Genomic DNA, 14,777 nt, shown 5'->3' on the forward strand with positions numbered 1-14,777 from the left:
ACAGTGTCTTTTTATTCCAGTTTGTGCTGTTTAGTTTGGTGATGACAGTGTGTCATAGGCCTGTGATCATGTCATTAGGTAAAATTCACACATTCCTCAGTGACCCCCCTCTACAACAAGATTATAATCATCCACCACTGAATTCACAGCTAAGTCCATGACTGAGATGTAAAGTATAGCAGAATAATTGATAGCCTTGATTGATGTTGTAATTAATGCAGCTTTATGCAGGTAACTATCATGTTTATCTTCGATTTGGTCAACGCAGCCTTTATTTTTAAAAGTTAACACTTAGACAAATATCCAGGTATGTAAACAAAATTTTTAGTTGCTCTGTAACAATAGCTGACAAAAATATTGATGGAAACACAAAATACAAAATGTCTAACAATTTTGCTCTCTCAAAAGCATTTGATACTTAATGTTCTATATTTTTCTTATTGTCAACAAACCCCATTAAACCAATTGGCTTGGGGCTGAGTGCCACACATAAGCTGGGAAAGTCAAAATGTACGGAAAGAAGGACACACATTGTTGGTTTTGGTCTTTTCATGGGATTTGTTGACAGCATGAAAAAATTTTGAATATCGCCAGCCTTTTCCTTTAATGACTGTCAGTATGCAGTGGTCCTTTAGTTTGATCTAAGTGTTTATATTCCTTAGTTTAAAGTATTTCCTCTTGCATTTGATCCAGGGTTGAATGTATATGTATACAGGGTGGGGGGTGGGGGGGTGATCATCAACAACAAGAAGAAGATGTGTGGATGAATGGGTGTGTGAAGGATCACTGGACCAGTGTTGTGTCTGACACATGAACCATGGAAATGCCCGCTCTCCCACAGATCTTTCTTCTCTGTTTCTTATCTCCAGTCTGATATGCAACACTTTGAAGAGCACTGAGAGATGATATGAGAGAGAATTCAAAACTGAGGATTGTTGTTTTTCATGTGGGTCATAGGGCAGAGAAACAATGTACATGCTGTTTAAAGCAGAGTTTGGCATTGTTTTCAAGAGAAATTAACTTTAGGTATAATATAAATGTTTCCAAATGTATCGTTAAATGTATAAAGCTATGAGTGATAATGACCAGTGCGTTCGGATTTTGTTATCTCAAAGAGCTGAACCCTGGCTGTCACAAACTTCCAAATAGTGCGCTGAGAAAGTAGCGAGAGAAGACAGAAGAATATTGTTTTGCCTGTGTTTTTTTTTAAAATAGTAACCATTTCCTAGAGGCCACAGGCAGATACAGGGGAAATGATGAAACATTACAACACACTGGTGTTAAGTTTGTTATCAGTTTGTTTCCATGCCCACACAGAGAAGTGAAGGACTGGCCCTTTTTTATGCCACTGTCAGCACATCCAAATAACACCTGCTGCTCTTTGGCAGTCCTCTCCTGCTGGCCATTTTGATGATCATATCACAGCCATTTTAATACTGATTACTAATATTTTAAAAATGTAAATAAATCATGTCATTTTAAATCACCAGTGCTCTTGATTTAAAAAGAAGCAGCTTAAACTGTCTGTCTTCAAATGCAGTAGCCTGAATACAGATGTTCATTAAAATGGAAAAAGACATTTTTTTTGTCATGTGTCCTGCCAGATCACATATCTGTGTAGTTCATACGTCTCTCTGGCTGAAACAAACCCTTCTCAAATTCACTCTTACTCATCACGCTGTAGAAAGTTTGAGACTTGTGTATTTCTTGTTAAGGGTCAGAGGCAGTATTGACCATTTCCCTTCCTCTGCACAGTGATGTTGTTTTAAACCCTGAGTTAACCAGAGATTGATCTGAAGAATGGGTGTATTTGGGGACTGCCATCCGTCATAGGGGCTGAAAGGGTTGTTTTCTCCCGGCCCCTGTCACCTTTGATGAATCCCTGCTAAAGACTCCGCTGGGGAAGGCACGGCCAGCATTTGCCTTGGCTCAGAGGCAATGCATTTTCTTTCACTCTCTCTGATTTTTGGCAAGATTCTTTTAATTGTGCTACAACCTTTTGTACATGCAGTACATTTTTAATTTGTTTGTAGTGGGTGGACCACAGAAGGTTTTTCAAATTGTTTTGGGAGGAATTAATTTTCTTTGCTACTATTTTGAAGTCAGCTACGTGGACATCCTCTGAATGTCTGAGTGTTCCTCAGGAGTACGGGTCTGCCTTTGCACTGGTTTATTTCCCAGAATAGAGTTAAGTCAGAGAGACACTTTATCTTCTCCATGACCACAAACCACCCACATGAATCTGTCTTTAGCATTTAGGGGCAATCATAAGGTTATGACTGTTGTAATGGATGTCATCAGATACACTTGGACTGTAAGATAGTCATATATTTCCTTGTTTCGTAAAAACTGGGAAAATAGACTGTGTTTTATTGTAGTCCTAGAAGGGTTAAGCTGCCAGTATGTTGTCGGATGGTCAAATAGTGTCCAACAATTTATGTTACTTTCTGAAACCGACAGTCCAATGTTCACAGCTGACAACACATCGTACGAACTAGTATTGTTCGAGCATAACCCAAACATTAAATTATGTTCATGAGATATTCTCAAAATGATAGAATAAGCGTTACATGAACACAGAATACTTAAAAAAATGAAAAAAACATCCAGAATACTTCCACAGTGTACAAAGGTTGGACAGTTTTTAGGCCCATGTGTCGCTCCACAGGAATGGGGTTTGTCTTTGACCTATTATCAAGCTGCTGTCTCTGCTGGTCAAGACTACTGGTTTTGCACCAACATCCTAAATGTTCACTATCCAATCATACTGTAATCAATACACTATACACTGCAGTATATGTAGGGCTGCAGCAAGTACTGAACTGAACTTAAAGCAGGAAAGTCACCAAAACTGGAATTAAGAGTGCACTGAAAGATACATCAGTGACATTGTGCAATAATGACTGACAAGACAACAACAGTAGTCTTAGTTAACGCCACCTCAGCAGTTTGCCAGCTGATTTCATCACTCTCACAGTGATAGACTTCTCTCTCTCTCTCTCTCCTTTTGTGTCCTTTTTCCCCTTCTCTTTGCCCATTTCTAGTGTCCCTCCCCCCACCCACCACTTCTTTTTAAGTTGAATTAGGGGTCACTGACGTTCACTGAAATCCTAGACTAATATTCCAGATGGTGATGACAGGAACTGGCTAACACTCTTCGCCTCACAACATCATCCATGGTCTTCTATCTCAAATTTGCAGTGGAGTTTTAATGCCATCTCAAAATGAGTGTATGATATCATAAAACGAATGAAACCACTTTGTAAAACTAATTCACTGGTGGATAATTTATCATTATATCACAGTTATGGTCTAAATGGTAAAGGTGTCCAATGGGCCATTAGTTCAGGGGTAAAGAAAGTAATTTGAATTGACAGACAGCTTGAGACTTACTTTTTGCTTTTCATACTCCTGTCCTCTGGAGTAAAATATTGAACTTTAAGCATAATGCCCACATAGACTGTAAAGTGAAGCCAAGACTTCAGGAAGGGATGTGGAGGGATTGGTGTCATAAAAGGTTTTCTTGCAAATGCAAATTGATAAATATGATGAAAATGGCCAACTGTTCAGTGTTTAAAAATCTCCAATATGATGTTTTTGTCTATCATTTGATAACCTTTAGTTATCCAATATGTAATCACTTTATAAGTCTTATTATATTAGCTTTTACAGTAATACCAACAGTAAAATTAATGTAGCACAGTATATATTTTAAAAAGCCACTGAACACTTTGCCACTGTTTCAAGCTTTTAAGGAAAGGAGGAACCCGACTGCTGATTTGACAAATATTATAATGTTAAAAGATCCACAGCAGCTGTCTTGAATTTATAGGCATATTCCATGTTACTGCATTCCTGTGTAGTTCCACATTGAGTTAAGCTTGAGTTAAGGTCAAACCTCTATCTCTTAAGCACTCTCACATACACACACACACACACACACACACACAAACACACACACATGCACACAAACACACAGCTCCCCCTCTCCTCGACTAATAAATAATTATCCCTTTGTGTGATGTGGCTTTGCTCCAAGGCTGTGCAGTTTATGCAAGTGGCTTTTAGCAAAACAGTACTATTTCCAAATTGGGAAAATTCAGAGCAAATTTTCTGCATGTTTTACCATTTTTACATTTTGAGCAATAATTAATTCATCTTTATATGCATTAATTGTTATTCAATCCAGCACTTTTTAAAAAATGTCATTGAGAAAAATAATGCCAAACACTCTTTGGATATGTAAACACATACACCAGAATTAACACATCAGTAAAAATTAAAGATATAACCTTAGCAAAACTGAGATGTTTTAGTCTTCTGACTCATCTCTTTCGTTTATGTTGTTGCCTCATCCAGTTGATAATTTATTTTGAAAGTGGGATATGTTTCAGAAAACAGATGAGTCAGAAGAGTCAGAAATGATGATGATTGTCTGAGTGGACAGCTCAGGTCAATAGTGTACAGATAACAAAACATTTCAGTGTTGCTGTTTTTTGAAATAAAAAAAATCTTTTGTTTGAATGTGTGTAATTTTTACTCAGTTTACGCACACACCAGAAATGGAATATTACAATTTTTACAAATCTCTGAACTATAAAAACAATTAATTACCATTTGAATGTGTGCAAATGTGGAAATTGGCATGATGAGGACTTTAGCCAACCAATCTTTTACTTACTAACTATGTAGCTGTAAGTGTGTCAGCACAGTCAGATTTTCAGGGAAATTAAACAAAAACACCTCTCATCTCCTTGCACACACTTATTCATACACGATAACACAAACACTCAATATGAGCAACACTTTAACTTGAAAAAAGAATGAAGAGCAACACCGCTCATGCTAATGTGATGTTAGTCAGTATTTACTCAGACGTGCACTCTGTGCTGACTGGGGCAAGGCAAGGGAGTCATCTTCTTCTCAGCCTCTCTCGCTCCTCCCCCTGTCCAATGAGTTACGCAGTATTTGAGCCTTCAGGAAAGTAAGGCAAGTCAGACATTATAGAGACAGAGGGACAAGGCACTGACTCCCAAACCCACTGCAGATACCCAGGGAGCTTGAGATTTGGCATCCAGATTTTGGTCATCATCGCTAATTCATTGATTTTCATTATTCAGTTCTTCACTTGTGGCGGGAAAGATGGCTCCTATAGTGTATTGAGACCACTGATGTTTGTTTCTACAGAAGAGTTCGCTCCATGCTTTGTTTCTTCAGGTAGTGTTTCTGTTAAACTTTCAGGGGTTTACTATTGTGTGACTTCTTAATCTCCCAGCTGTGCCTTCTACTGGAATACCATCAATCCTTCTTTGGACTGTCTCAAACCGCCTTCACCAATGCTGACTGAACCGTGTGGAGCCATGTCGATGGGGTCAGATGTTCGAGATCTGACCCTCTTAGCTCCAGCACCTCCTGTGTCATCCTTACCAGGAGCTGGTGGTGGCTGTGGGATGTCTGTTGGTGGGGGCCAGTGGAGCCAACTGCTGGACCTCCACCCCGCCTCTCCCTACAGCTCCCTGCCATCCCACCACTCCCTCATCAAGCAGGAACCAGGTTGGGGGACCACCGACCCAATAGAGGACCCCCACTGTGGACTCGGGGCCTTCACAGTGCACTTCTCAGGCCAGTTTACAGGCTCAGGCCCCTGTCGAGTTGGGGCCTTCGGAGAGCCAACGGCAGGTCAACCAAGGATGTTTCCCAATGGAACCTACCTGCCCAGCTGTATGGACAGTCCTCCTGCACCCAGGAACCAGGGTAAGCATGCTCATTACCAGCTCCACCTCACGTCACTCCACTTCTGTCTTCTCTTATCAGCTTAATGTTATGTAGAGGCTGTGAAACCACCGCCACCACACACTAATCAATAAAATCAAGGTTTTATTACAAGCCAGTGTATTTTTCCATTTCCTGCTGTATGTGTTCATGATGTAACTCCATGTTTAGGGATCGTCAACTGTGTTGTGTCTGAGCAGGATGTTATGTGCTGTACTGGGTCATTCTGTCCCATTCAGGAATGGGCTTGACAGCTTTATGGTAATTCTCTGGCAGTGATCTGTGTAACAGTTCCTTTGCAGTGATGTGTGCAGCTCTTTTCAGCAGAAATGAATGTTTGATTTTCAGTCACTGGGAGAGTCACAACAACTGTTATGGTATCAGTATAAATGTTATTATTGTATTAATAATTCAGAACAGATAATCAGGTAGGTCATTCATAAGGTTTCTGCATACCTTCTTTTTCCATTTGTCAAATGCAGTGCCCGTAATCATAAACTTTCGAATGCATCCATCTGAAGTTCAGGTATTTTTGCAGGATTCATGTTCAAATGATGCGGAAGCCACACACTAAAAGTAAATGGGTCAAATTTTACTCAATATGGCACCAACACAATACTGGGTTAACTTTACCCGTACCCACGGGTAGAAAATCACCTTAGACAAGGGGTTGTTTTGACCCAGTGTAAGTGTAATTGTTTATATTATTGCTGGGTTATTAACCCAAACTAAATATGGTATGGTTGCGAACTGTTATAATCTAAAACTCTTTTTAGTTTTGAATGTCATGCACATGGTTTTGTTCAACTAACAATACATTTGTGACACTGCTGTGTAAATTTGTTTTATGGTAAAACCTGAGCTTTTCTAACACCAGCATAAATTATATAAATTTCACTGTGTCAAAACAACCCATTAGTACTGGGTAAAGTTAAGCCAGTATGCTTACATACCAACCAAGTTCATAAAAAAAAAAATATATATATATATATATAAATGCATAATGACCTGTGAATGTTGCAGAACCTTAATTCATTCAGTAAATTAAAGTTAGCCATGGATAGGAGACAAAGATACTGAAAACACTTGTCAGCTTATTGTGAATAAATTACCTTGCAGTTTTGCCTTTTAGAGTTTTAATTTTATTGGCATGTACAAGTGTTATTACATGTATATTTTTAAAAAACTTTATAGTATAGTATACTTTACTGACTGTGTGTGTTTGTTTTTTTTAAAGAGTCCCTTGACCACAATTACTGTGTTGAGCAGCAAAACAGCTTCCTTGGCTAGAATATAAAATAGGATAGAAATTAAAATTAAAGAAAAATATTATTGGGTTAAGCTCTTTATTCATGAAAAATACATGGAGTGTTTCTCTAGAAACAAAAAAACAACAACCAAAAACTAAGAATTAAGTGAAAAATAAATCTGAAATGATGAACTGTGAATCACAAGCTTGATTTACTATTCCGAACAATACCTCTGGGATTTTTAAAATCCTAGTAGACCTGCACAAAACAGATCAGAGTGAGTTAAACTGTTATTTATCTGGAATCTTAATCAGGAATCAAATTTAATTTCTATTTTCTGTGAAGTGTTAACATAAATATGATGTCTCTACCTGTAAACAACGCTTGTGACTGTTGGGGGTCAATACTCAGAGGTCAGAGGTTTAAAGCTGTATGTGTCTACCGGTGTGAGCGGTGCTCAGTGGAAAGTAGTTTTTGATGATGTGATAAAATAAATGCTCTGTAGCCTGCAGGGATTTAAGTAAGAGAGTCAAGTGAGTCATTTTTCTCAGAAACTTTTCAACATCCCTCTCAGGATATAGCAGCCCACATGTGTATTTTTTATATAATTTTCACATAGGTTTTTCAAATCTAACATTCTTCTTTAACTCTCTATCCACCCTAATGTATTACACTCAAATAATTGCAATAATAGCCATAACAGTACTTACTCTAAATCTAATATTGCACTCTTAGCTGTAATTAAGTTAACATACATGCAATTCATTACTTCTCAACTTTGTTTTTTTTACTAAGCATATTCTACTGTAGCTCATCTCAGTCTGTCTGTGGTTTGTTTGCCAAATTTCTTTTTCCACCTGCCATAAATATTACAACCACAAGGCCAAAGATAGATGGGGGAAAAAAGAATATGTTACAAGGAAAGAGGATTTAGTAGTTTGATGAATGTCTCTCTGTGGTAACCCTGCCAGGGAGCTACTACCAGGGGGATTCAGATAACTGACCAGATACTGGAGACTTTGCAAATCTTCAGAATGTTCATCATTTGTGAGATGGTAATCTAAGGACTCAACCAGGAAAATAAGATCATTTTAACTTTCCATTGCCTATCTTTTTCTTTTCAGGTTATGGCGCGGTGGGTTTAGACAGTAACCCCAGTTATGGTCACACTCCGTCTCACCACACCCCTCAGCTCTCCAGCCTGTCCTTCAAACACGAGGACACACTGTCACCGCCAAACAACATAGGTAACTGTCTGCATGCTGAAGTGTTTTCACTAAATTGACTCGCAGACTGGAAGACTGTCATGTCACTGCAAGGTTATATAAGTAACCTGTCATTTTTCATATCACAACAGAATCGCTATTATCCATTTTCCTTCATCTCTCTGTCTGCACACACATTCATATACGCAGGCCTACATAAACACACTCTCCCTCTCGCTCTTTAAGCACACGTATGGTTAATGACTCTGGAAGTGATAACTTGAGGAAACAGCTTTATGTGACTCTGCTGGAATGTCAAAAACTGTCTGGGGACCAATATACTATATGAACCTGAAAAGGACCACTGTTTCTGATTGACCCCTTCTCTCTTTGAAAAGAAGAGATGTGCATACATGCATGTACAAAAGTGTGTCTGTCTTTGAAATTAATTGGTATTCATTTTAAAAGTATATTTTTATAATTGTACTTGAATGTGTTTTGTATCTGTTCAGATGACGAGAACATGAAATAATGCAAACATTTATATACAAGATCATTCTTGTGAAAGTTTTCAGCTTAACGATAATAGATAGCAAGCTGCTGAAAGGCAATGGAAAGCTTTGATGACTAGTAACTTTTTAAAGTGAAGCTGAATCCATTTGTCGATTAATTGATTAGTCGATCACAAGAAAATTAATTAGCAACAATTTTGATGATTAATTAATCGTTTAAGTAATTTTTTTAACAACTGCTTCTGGGAAAAGGCATTTTTCACTATTTTCTGACAGTTTATAGACCAAACAACTCATCTATAATGAAGAAAATAATTGTAAGTTGCAGCCCTATTTTGAAGCAACTTTTGTATTTTTTTATATTCAGTTGACCAGCAGTACCCGGCTCCTCCTCCCATGTTTGGTTGCCACAATCCTTCCGAATCCTGTCCGAGCAGCCAAGCTCTGCTGCTGAGAAACTACAACAGGTAGGATTATTTGTCCCTGTTGTTGTTTTATTTGACTCCTGCTACCTTGAATCCCCTTTCGTGCAATTCCACTCTTCCCAAAAGTTTTCATACTCCTCACTCATCAGTTAATGTCAGATTTTTTCCACTAATACCAGATGTAGCTTGCTCACTTGCTGGTAATATTTAGAAGTGTGAACTCTCTCTGATCCTACGTTAAGCCCTGCGTCTGCTTCTGCACTGTCTGGATTGTGAATCCTAATTTGTTCTGAGGTTAAGTGCTGCCCACTGGTGCTCAGCGGGCCAAAATAAACAGTGAGTGATCTACTGCTGATGTGACTAGGTCCACCCTGAGGAAAAATGAGGAGAAAAGTAAAAGAGACAAGTTCACTGAAAGTGAAAGTTAAGTGGGGGGTGGGGTAGTTAAGGCTGGGAATCTGCTTATTTTAACCTCTGAATGTGTTTCCAACTTGTTTTCATTTTGATACAAAACATCTCAAAGAGTAAATTAGGATGAAATTCTTTGAATGCCACCCTGCAATGTTGTTGGAGAAAAGGAACATGTGCAACCCAAATACTGGAACAGCAATTGATAAGAGGAGAGAAGACTTTGCTGTTGAACTGGAAACCCTCAAATAAACACAGAGACATGTACACGCACATGCTCTCACATACACACCGTGAATATATGTCAGATATCAGTGAGTCTTTCCGCAGTTTAACATAGTTCAGAGCTGATTAGCACGATCCTTCCCTCAAGGACTTCTCATGGAATGCCTTCCAGAATTTCCCCCGAAACTGGTTCCTGCCTTTTAATGATACTGAGGACAGAGTGATGTCATGCACTAGTCCATGGTGTACTAGGCACGGAGGCACTCACCCCCGCAGAGTGCACAACCTCATCTCCAAGTGTGTGTGTTTTTCTGTCAAATGTGTGTGTGTGTGCACTAGTGTGATCTGCCAAGGTAAAGAATGGCTCTGAGCCCATGTTTTTTAATGAAGCCAGTGAGGAGTGTGGTGGGTGGACAGGATGTGTTAATAAGAGAACAATTTGGAGTTCCCCCTGAATAAAACGTCTTCATTTTCCATACAAGGGAAGAGAAATGACAGGAGGAATGCCAGTAACATAAATATTGTCTGTGTTTTCTAATTTCAGGATTTCCCCAAAATATCTAATTAATAAAGAAGGAAAATTAAACAAAGACATATACAATGTTTTCCCCTTCATGTGTTATAACCCCTGAGCTAACCTTGTTCCATAATCTTTTAATTTATTAATGTAATAACATGTTTTGTTGCCTTGAAATTTCAAGAGTGAAAATCTAGTTTAGTTTTTTTTTGTTTTTGTTTTTACCACAAATGTAAAAAATATGCTGTATGTTTCATCCAGTGATAACCTGTACCAAATGGCATCTCAGCTGGACTGTGTAACATGGAACCAAATGAACAGCCTGGCATCTTCCATGAAGAGGTGAGCCTTTTTTATAATTTTTATTTTTTAAAGAACACGCTCCATTTTTCAGTTTTGACAAGTGTTTGTGGTGGTGCAGCGGAGGAGGAAGAGGAGGATTTGAGCAGATGGCGGTTGGTCTACTGCCTAGGGAAATCAAGAAGTGGAGAGGAGCATTTTCATATGTGTGCATATGTGTATGTTTTTGTGCAGATTTGTGCTTCTATTGTATGTTCTAAAAACTAACTTGAGTTTTTGCAAAGTGAATACACTTTGACTGATCCACACTTCTTGGAGGACTTGGTGTTAGAGTTAAGTGTTTTTAAGGATAAGTATGTAGTTGTGATGGTTAAGAAGTGTGTTTGTGCTGTGGAGGAGAGACAGACTTTTGTGTAATTTTCAATTCTCAAACAAAATATCAGTTTTGCACTCAAGATTTTCAGTGTTTTAATTAATTTTTCATTTTGCTCCTGCCTGGCAGTGGCCATGCAACCAGCTATGAGAGTGACCCCACAGCCCCGCCTCCACCCATGCTCGTCAGTGCTCAGTACCACATACACACACACGGTGTCTTCAGAGGACTTCAGGTCAGTCAGAATCACGCAGACACAAATACATACACAGACAGTAAATAAATACACAAAGTGAACATCTCCACTATAAAGCACTCTCTTCTCCTCTTTCTTAAAGGATGTTCGACGGGTAGCTGGTATTGCTCCACCAGCTGTGAGAGAGGCCAACGAAAAGCGTCCATTTGTGTGTGCTTACCCTGGCTGCAGCAAGAGATACTTCAAACTGTCACATCTGCAGATGCATGGCCGCAAACACACAGGTCAGATGATGTGATTTATACCCTTTTTTCCTGCACAGACCTCAAACTGCTGTTTTTTATAAATTACATGGAGATATTCATACAGACTGTTAAAGTTCAGTTTGAAAAAGATAAAACAGGGGTGGTGTATTCTAAGGGAGAAACAAGAGTTTTTATGCCCAAGTTTGAATGTGTGTAGCTGTAGTCAATTGATAAAGTGCATCAACTTCCCCAGATGAAGTCACATAAAAGGTAAAATGTGCCTAACTTTGACGTGATGATGGCGCAGATGTGAAACTTGGCACAGGGAAAATACTGGTGGTACAAATGGTACTGATAATCATAAAATCTTGGAATTTGGATGATGATGATGATTACGATGTTGGTGATGACGTGAATGGTTTGTTTTGCAGGAGAGAAGCCTTACCAGTGTGATTTCACAGACTGCGGCCGCAGATTCTCTCGCTCAGACCAGTTAAAGAGGCACCAGCGCAGACACACAGGTACACCGGTGACAAGCAACTGTATGATTTCCTTCCAGGGCCGTAGCTACCGTTGAGGACACTGATAATCTCAGTATTTTTTTCTGGGAATTTGGAAGTTTTAGAAACCTGGGGGGACTTTATATTCCACAATATAAAAAAAACTTTAAGGTAATTTATAGGCAGATTCAGGTATCAGTATATTTAATTTTGACTTTTAGGCCAATAAATAAATAGATAATTAAAGGATTTAGTATTTCCCCACCACAATTGCATTCCTGGCAATGTGGAGAAGGCCATGGTACAGGCTTTGGTGATAAACCAAAAAATGTAACTGCATAGTTAACTGAATGAACGAAATATGACAAATCCAAATAATCAAAACATTTTAGTGATTTTACTTTTGAATGTCTGAACAAAATTTTCTGAAGTGGGGTTTGGAATCATGACCTTATTATTTATAACATCCTGGCTACGGTCCTGGGTCCCTCTCTCATTTCTCTTTTTATGTATGCCTCTCTCTGATTTCTTCGAAAAAAGATGCCATCATCATTGTTACAAAACAACATTAAAACTTGTATAATGTAATCCAGCATTAGAATACCACAAATTACAGCTTCAGAAATGACTTCTCTGACACAGGCCTAACAACAAATTGCTGTTAACCATATGTTGCTGTTACCATATAAATCTGGGCTGCTGCACCTCTCTGTTCAAATACATGACCCAACATGTTTAATTAACTGATTAATTGAGCTTAATGATTTTTCACTCCCTAATTAATTATGTGTGAATTCTAAATGATTTGAATTTAAAAAGTAAATTTTCTCTCATTAGAAACCCCACACAAAAATGTGTTGAAACTGTAAAATCTCCCTGAACACTTTTAATTTGTAATGCTTTCAACCTGCACAGTGATTGCTCCATCTAATCGTATATGTAAACTTTTGACCCTCACCCCACCCTCTTCTCATTTCTGTCTCTGCCACTGCAACAACCGTTTGCACCTCTGTGTAGGAGTGAAGCCCTTTCAGTGCGAGACGTGTCAGAGAAAGTTTTCACGGTCAGATCATCTTAAGACGCACACTCGGACACATACAGGTAAAACAAGTGCGTATACCTTTATTTTCTACCTTTCCATTCCTCCCCCAGTGAGATTTTTTGTGTTAAGATGGTCCTCCTGGCTTTAACTTATGTACAACAGAACATAAACTTGCATTCCAAGAATTGAATTCACTCTAAAGCAACAATTTCTCTTGTTTTTTCTCTTTTGTCCCCTCCTTGTCAGGTGAGAAGCCTTTTACCTGCCGCTGGTCCAACTGTCAGAAGAAGTTTGCCCGCTCTGACGAGCTGATGCGCCACCACAGCATGCACCAGAGGAACCTGACCAAGCTGCAGCCTGCCATCTAAGCAGCGAGAGGAGGAGGAGTAGGATGAAGAGGAAGGTGACAATATGTTGTGCCAGCTAGTAGAGAAAGATGCTGGAGCCTGGTCAATGGTTATGGTCCCTTGCCAGACTCGCTGTAGTGGTGAGCTTATGCACATCTGATGCCTCCCTCAGCCAGCTGACGTCAAGAGACTCTGATGATCCTCGAGATCTCAACTAGAACTCGTTCTGGTTATTTGACATTAAGACTCAGACTGAGAGGGTACAATACCACGGTAATTCTGAGCCAAGAAGAAGATTTTTATGTGAGATGAGGAAAATGTTGATACACTATTTTGGATATTTTAGAACACTTGCACTGGCTTCTTATGTTATTGTTAAAATTGTGTCACCTTGAAAATGTGCTGGACAATGTAAACTGGATTTAGGAAATAGACAATGTGTCTTTTTTTGTCCATTAAGTTGAACACAGATAATTTGTGCTTTGTAGAATGTGAACATCTTTATATTCTTACAGTATACATGATACTCACCAAATTGCTTTGTATATATGTGGTGTATTTGCTTACCTTTATAGACATTCCTTTTGTATTTTCTATGTTTTTTTAAGTTTATAAAATGTTGATTCACATTGTTGTCAAGGCTGAGATTGTGTGCTTGTGTGTGTGTGTGTGAGAGAGAGAGAGAGAGAGAGAGAGAGAGAGAGAGAGAGAGAGAGAGAGAGAGAGAGAGAGAGAGAGAGAGAGAGAGAGAGAGAGAGAGAGAGAGAGAGAGAGAGGTGTTGATGTTGTCAGGTTAAGAGGCCACCTATGAGTGGTGGTGGTGGGAGATGAGGGGGGTGACAGACAGTAAAACAGCACCCCACTGTGACTCTGACGGGGTGCAGGTCTCACCCTCCTAAATCTCTGACACACATCTTCATAACTAGGAACATCTGGAGCCCGGTAAATCTCATTAGAAAAGACACATACCTCAGTGTCAGCTGGCTGTACTTCACTGACTGCCCCCTTCTGCATAGGCTGGGCCCCAACATGTGCACACACACACACACACACACACACACACAAGTCCCTAGTGTAAATAATAGCCTCCAGTTTAGGCATTTTACATCACCGAGCCACATGATGGCAGTATTAGCCTTTTCAGTCCAGCAGATGGCACTTGAGCTGCCCTTAGTGATACTAAGTGACCACAATAAATATGTTAAAATCAACAGAAGTGAGAAACAGGAAGGCAGTTCAGAGTACGCCCCGGCCCATCAAATATACATGATGTGGATGGAGTTGTGTGTCAGCTTATGTGCAAATGAGATGATTCAGCTACAGCAGGTATGTTAATAAAATATGACTCAATGTGGGAAGAAAGAGCAGCTGCATGGTTTTGTGGGCTAATGATGTCACATACCTGGAAAAGCAATGTAAACACGCACATACAGGCATGGTATATTTAGCTGTTGGCTACA

General features: G+C 39.2%; 1 protein-coding gene across 2 annotated transcripts; it reads left to right on the forward strand.

Annotated features, from left to right (window-relative positions):
• The first annotated feature begins 4,871 nt into the window (after positions 1-4,871).
• Positions 4,872-13,946, forward strand: wt1b (WT1 transcription factor b). Of its 2 annotated transcripts, none has more exons than XM_044209405.1 (9): positions 4,872-5,754; positions 8,147-8,269; positions 9,107-9,206; positions 10,576-10,656; positions 11,117-11,222; positions 11,326-11,467; positions 11,860-11,949; positions 12,946-13,029; positions 13,217-13,946. In XM_044209405.1, exons 1-9 carry the CDS (start codon positions 5,337-5,339, stop codon positions 13,336-13,338), a joined length of 1,266 nt encoding a protein of 421 aa, XP_044065340.1. In that variant the 5' UTR covers positions 4,872-5,336; the 3' UTR covers positions 13,339-13,946. The 2 variants fall into 2 exon arrangements, with proteins under 2 accessions (XP_044065340.1, XP_044065336.1); XM_044209401.1 differs by having other exon boundaries at positions 4,880-5,754; positions 12,946-13,038.
• The last annotated feature ends 831 nt before the right edge of the window (positions 13,947-14,777 follow it).

This window comes from Siniperca chuatsi, linkage group LG1, assembly GCF_020085105.1.
Source record: "Siniperca chuatsi isolate FFG_IHB_CAS linkage group LG1, ASM2008510v1, whole genome shotgun sequence".
Lineage (NCBI taxonomy): Eukaryota > Metazoa > Chordata > Actinopteri > Centrarchiformes > Sinipercidae > Siniperca > Siniperca chuatsi.

Excerpts from the sequence above, each read along its gene's own strand:
- wt1b (XM_044209401.1), top strand. The coding sequence starts at position 5,337 with ATGCTGACTGAACCGTGTGGAGCCATGTCGATGGGGTCAGATGTTCGA. Across the intron at positions 5,755-8,146 it reads TCCTGCACCCAGGAACCAGG|GTTATGGCGCGGTGGGTTTA; the intron begins GTAAGCATGCTC and ends TTTTCTTTTCAG. Across the intron at positions 11,468-11,859 it reads GCATGGCCGCAAACACACAG|GAGAGAAGCCTTACCAGTGT; the intron begins GTCAGATGATGT and ends TTTGTTTTGCAG.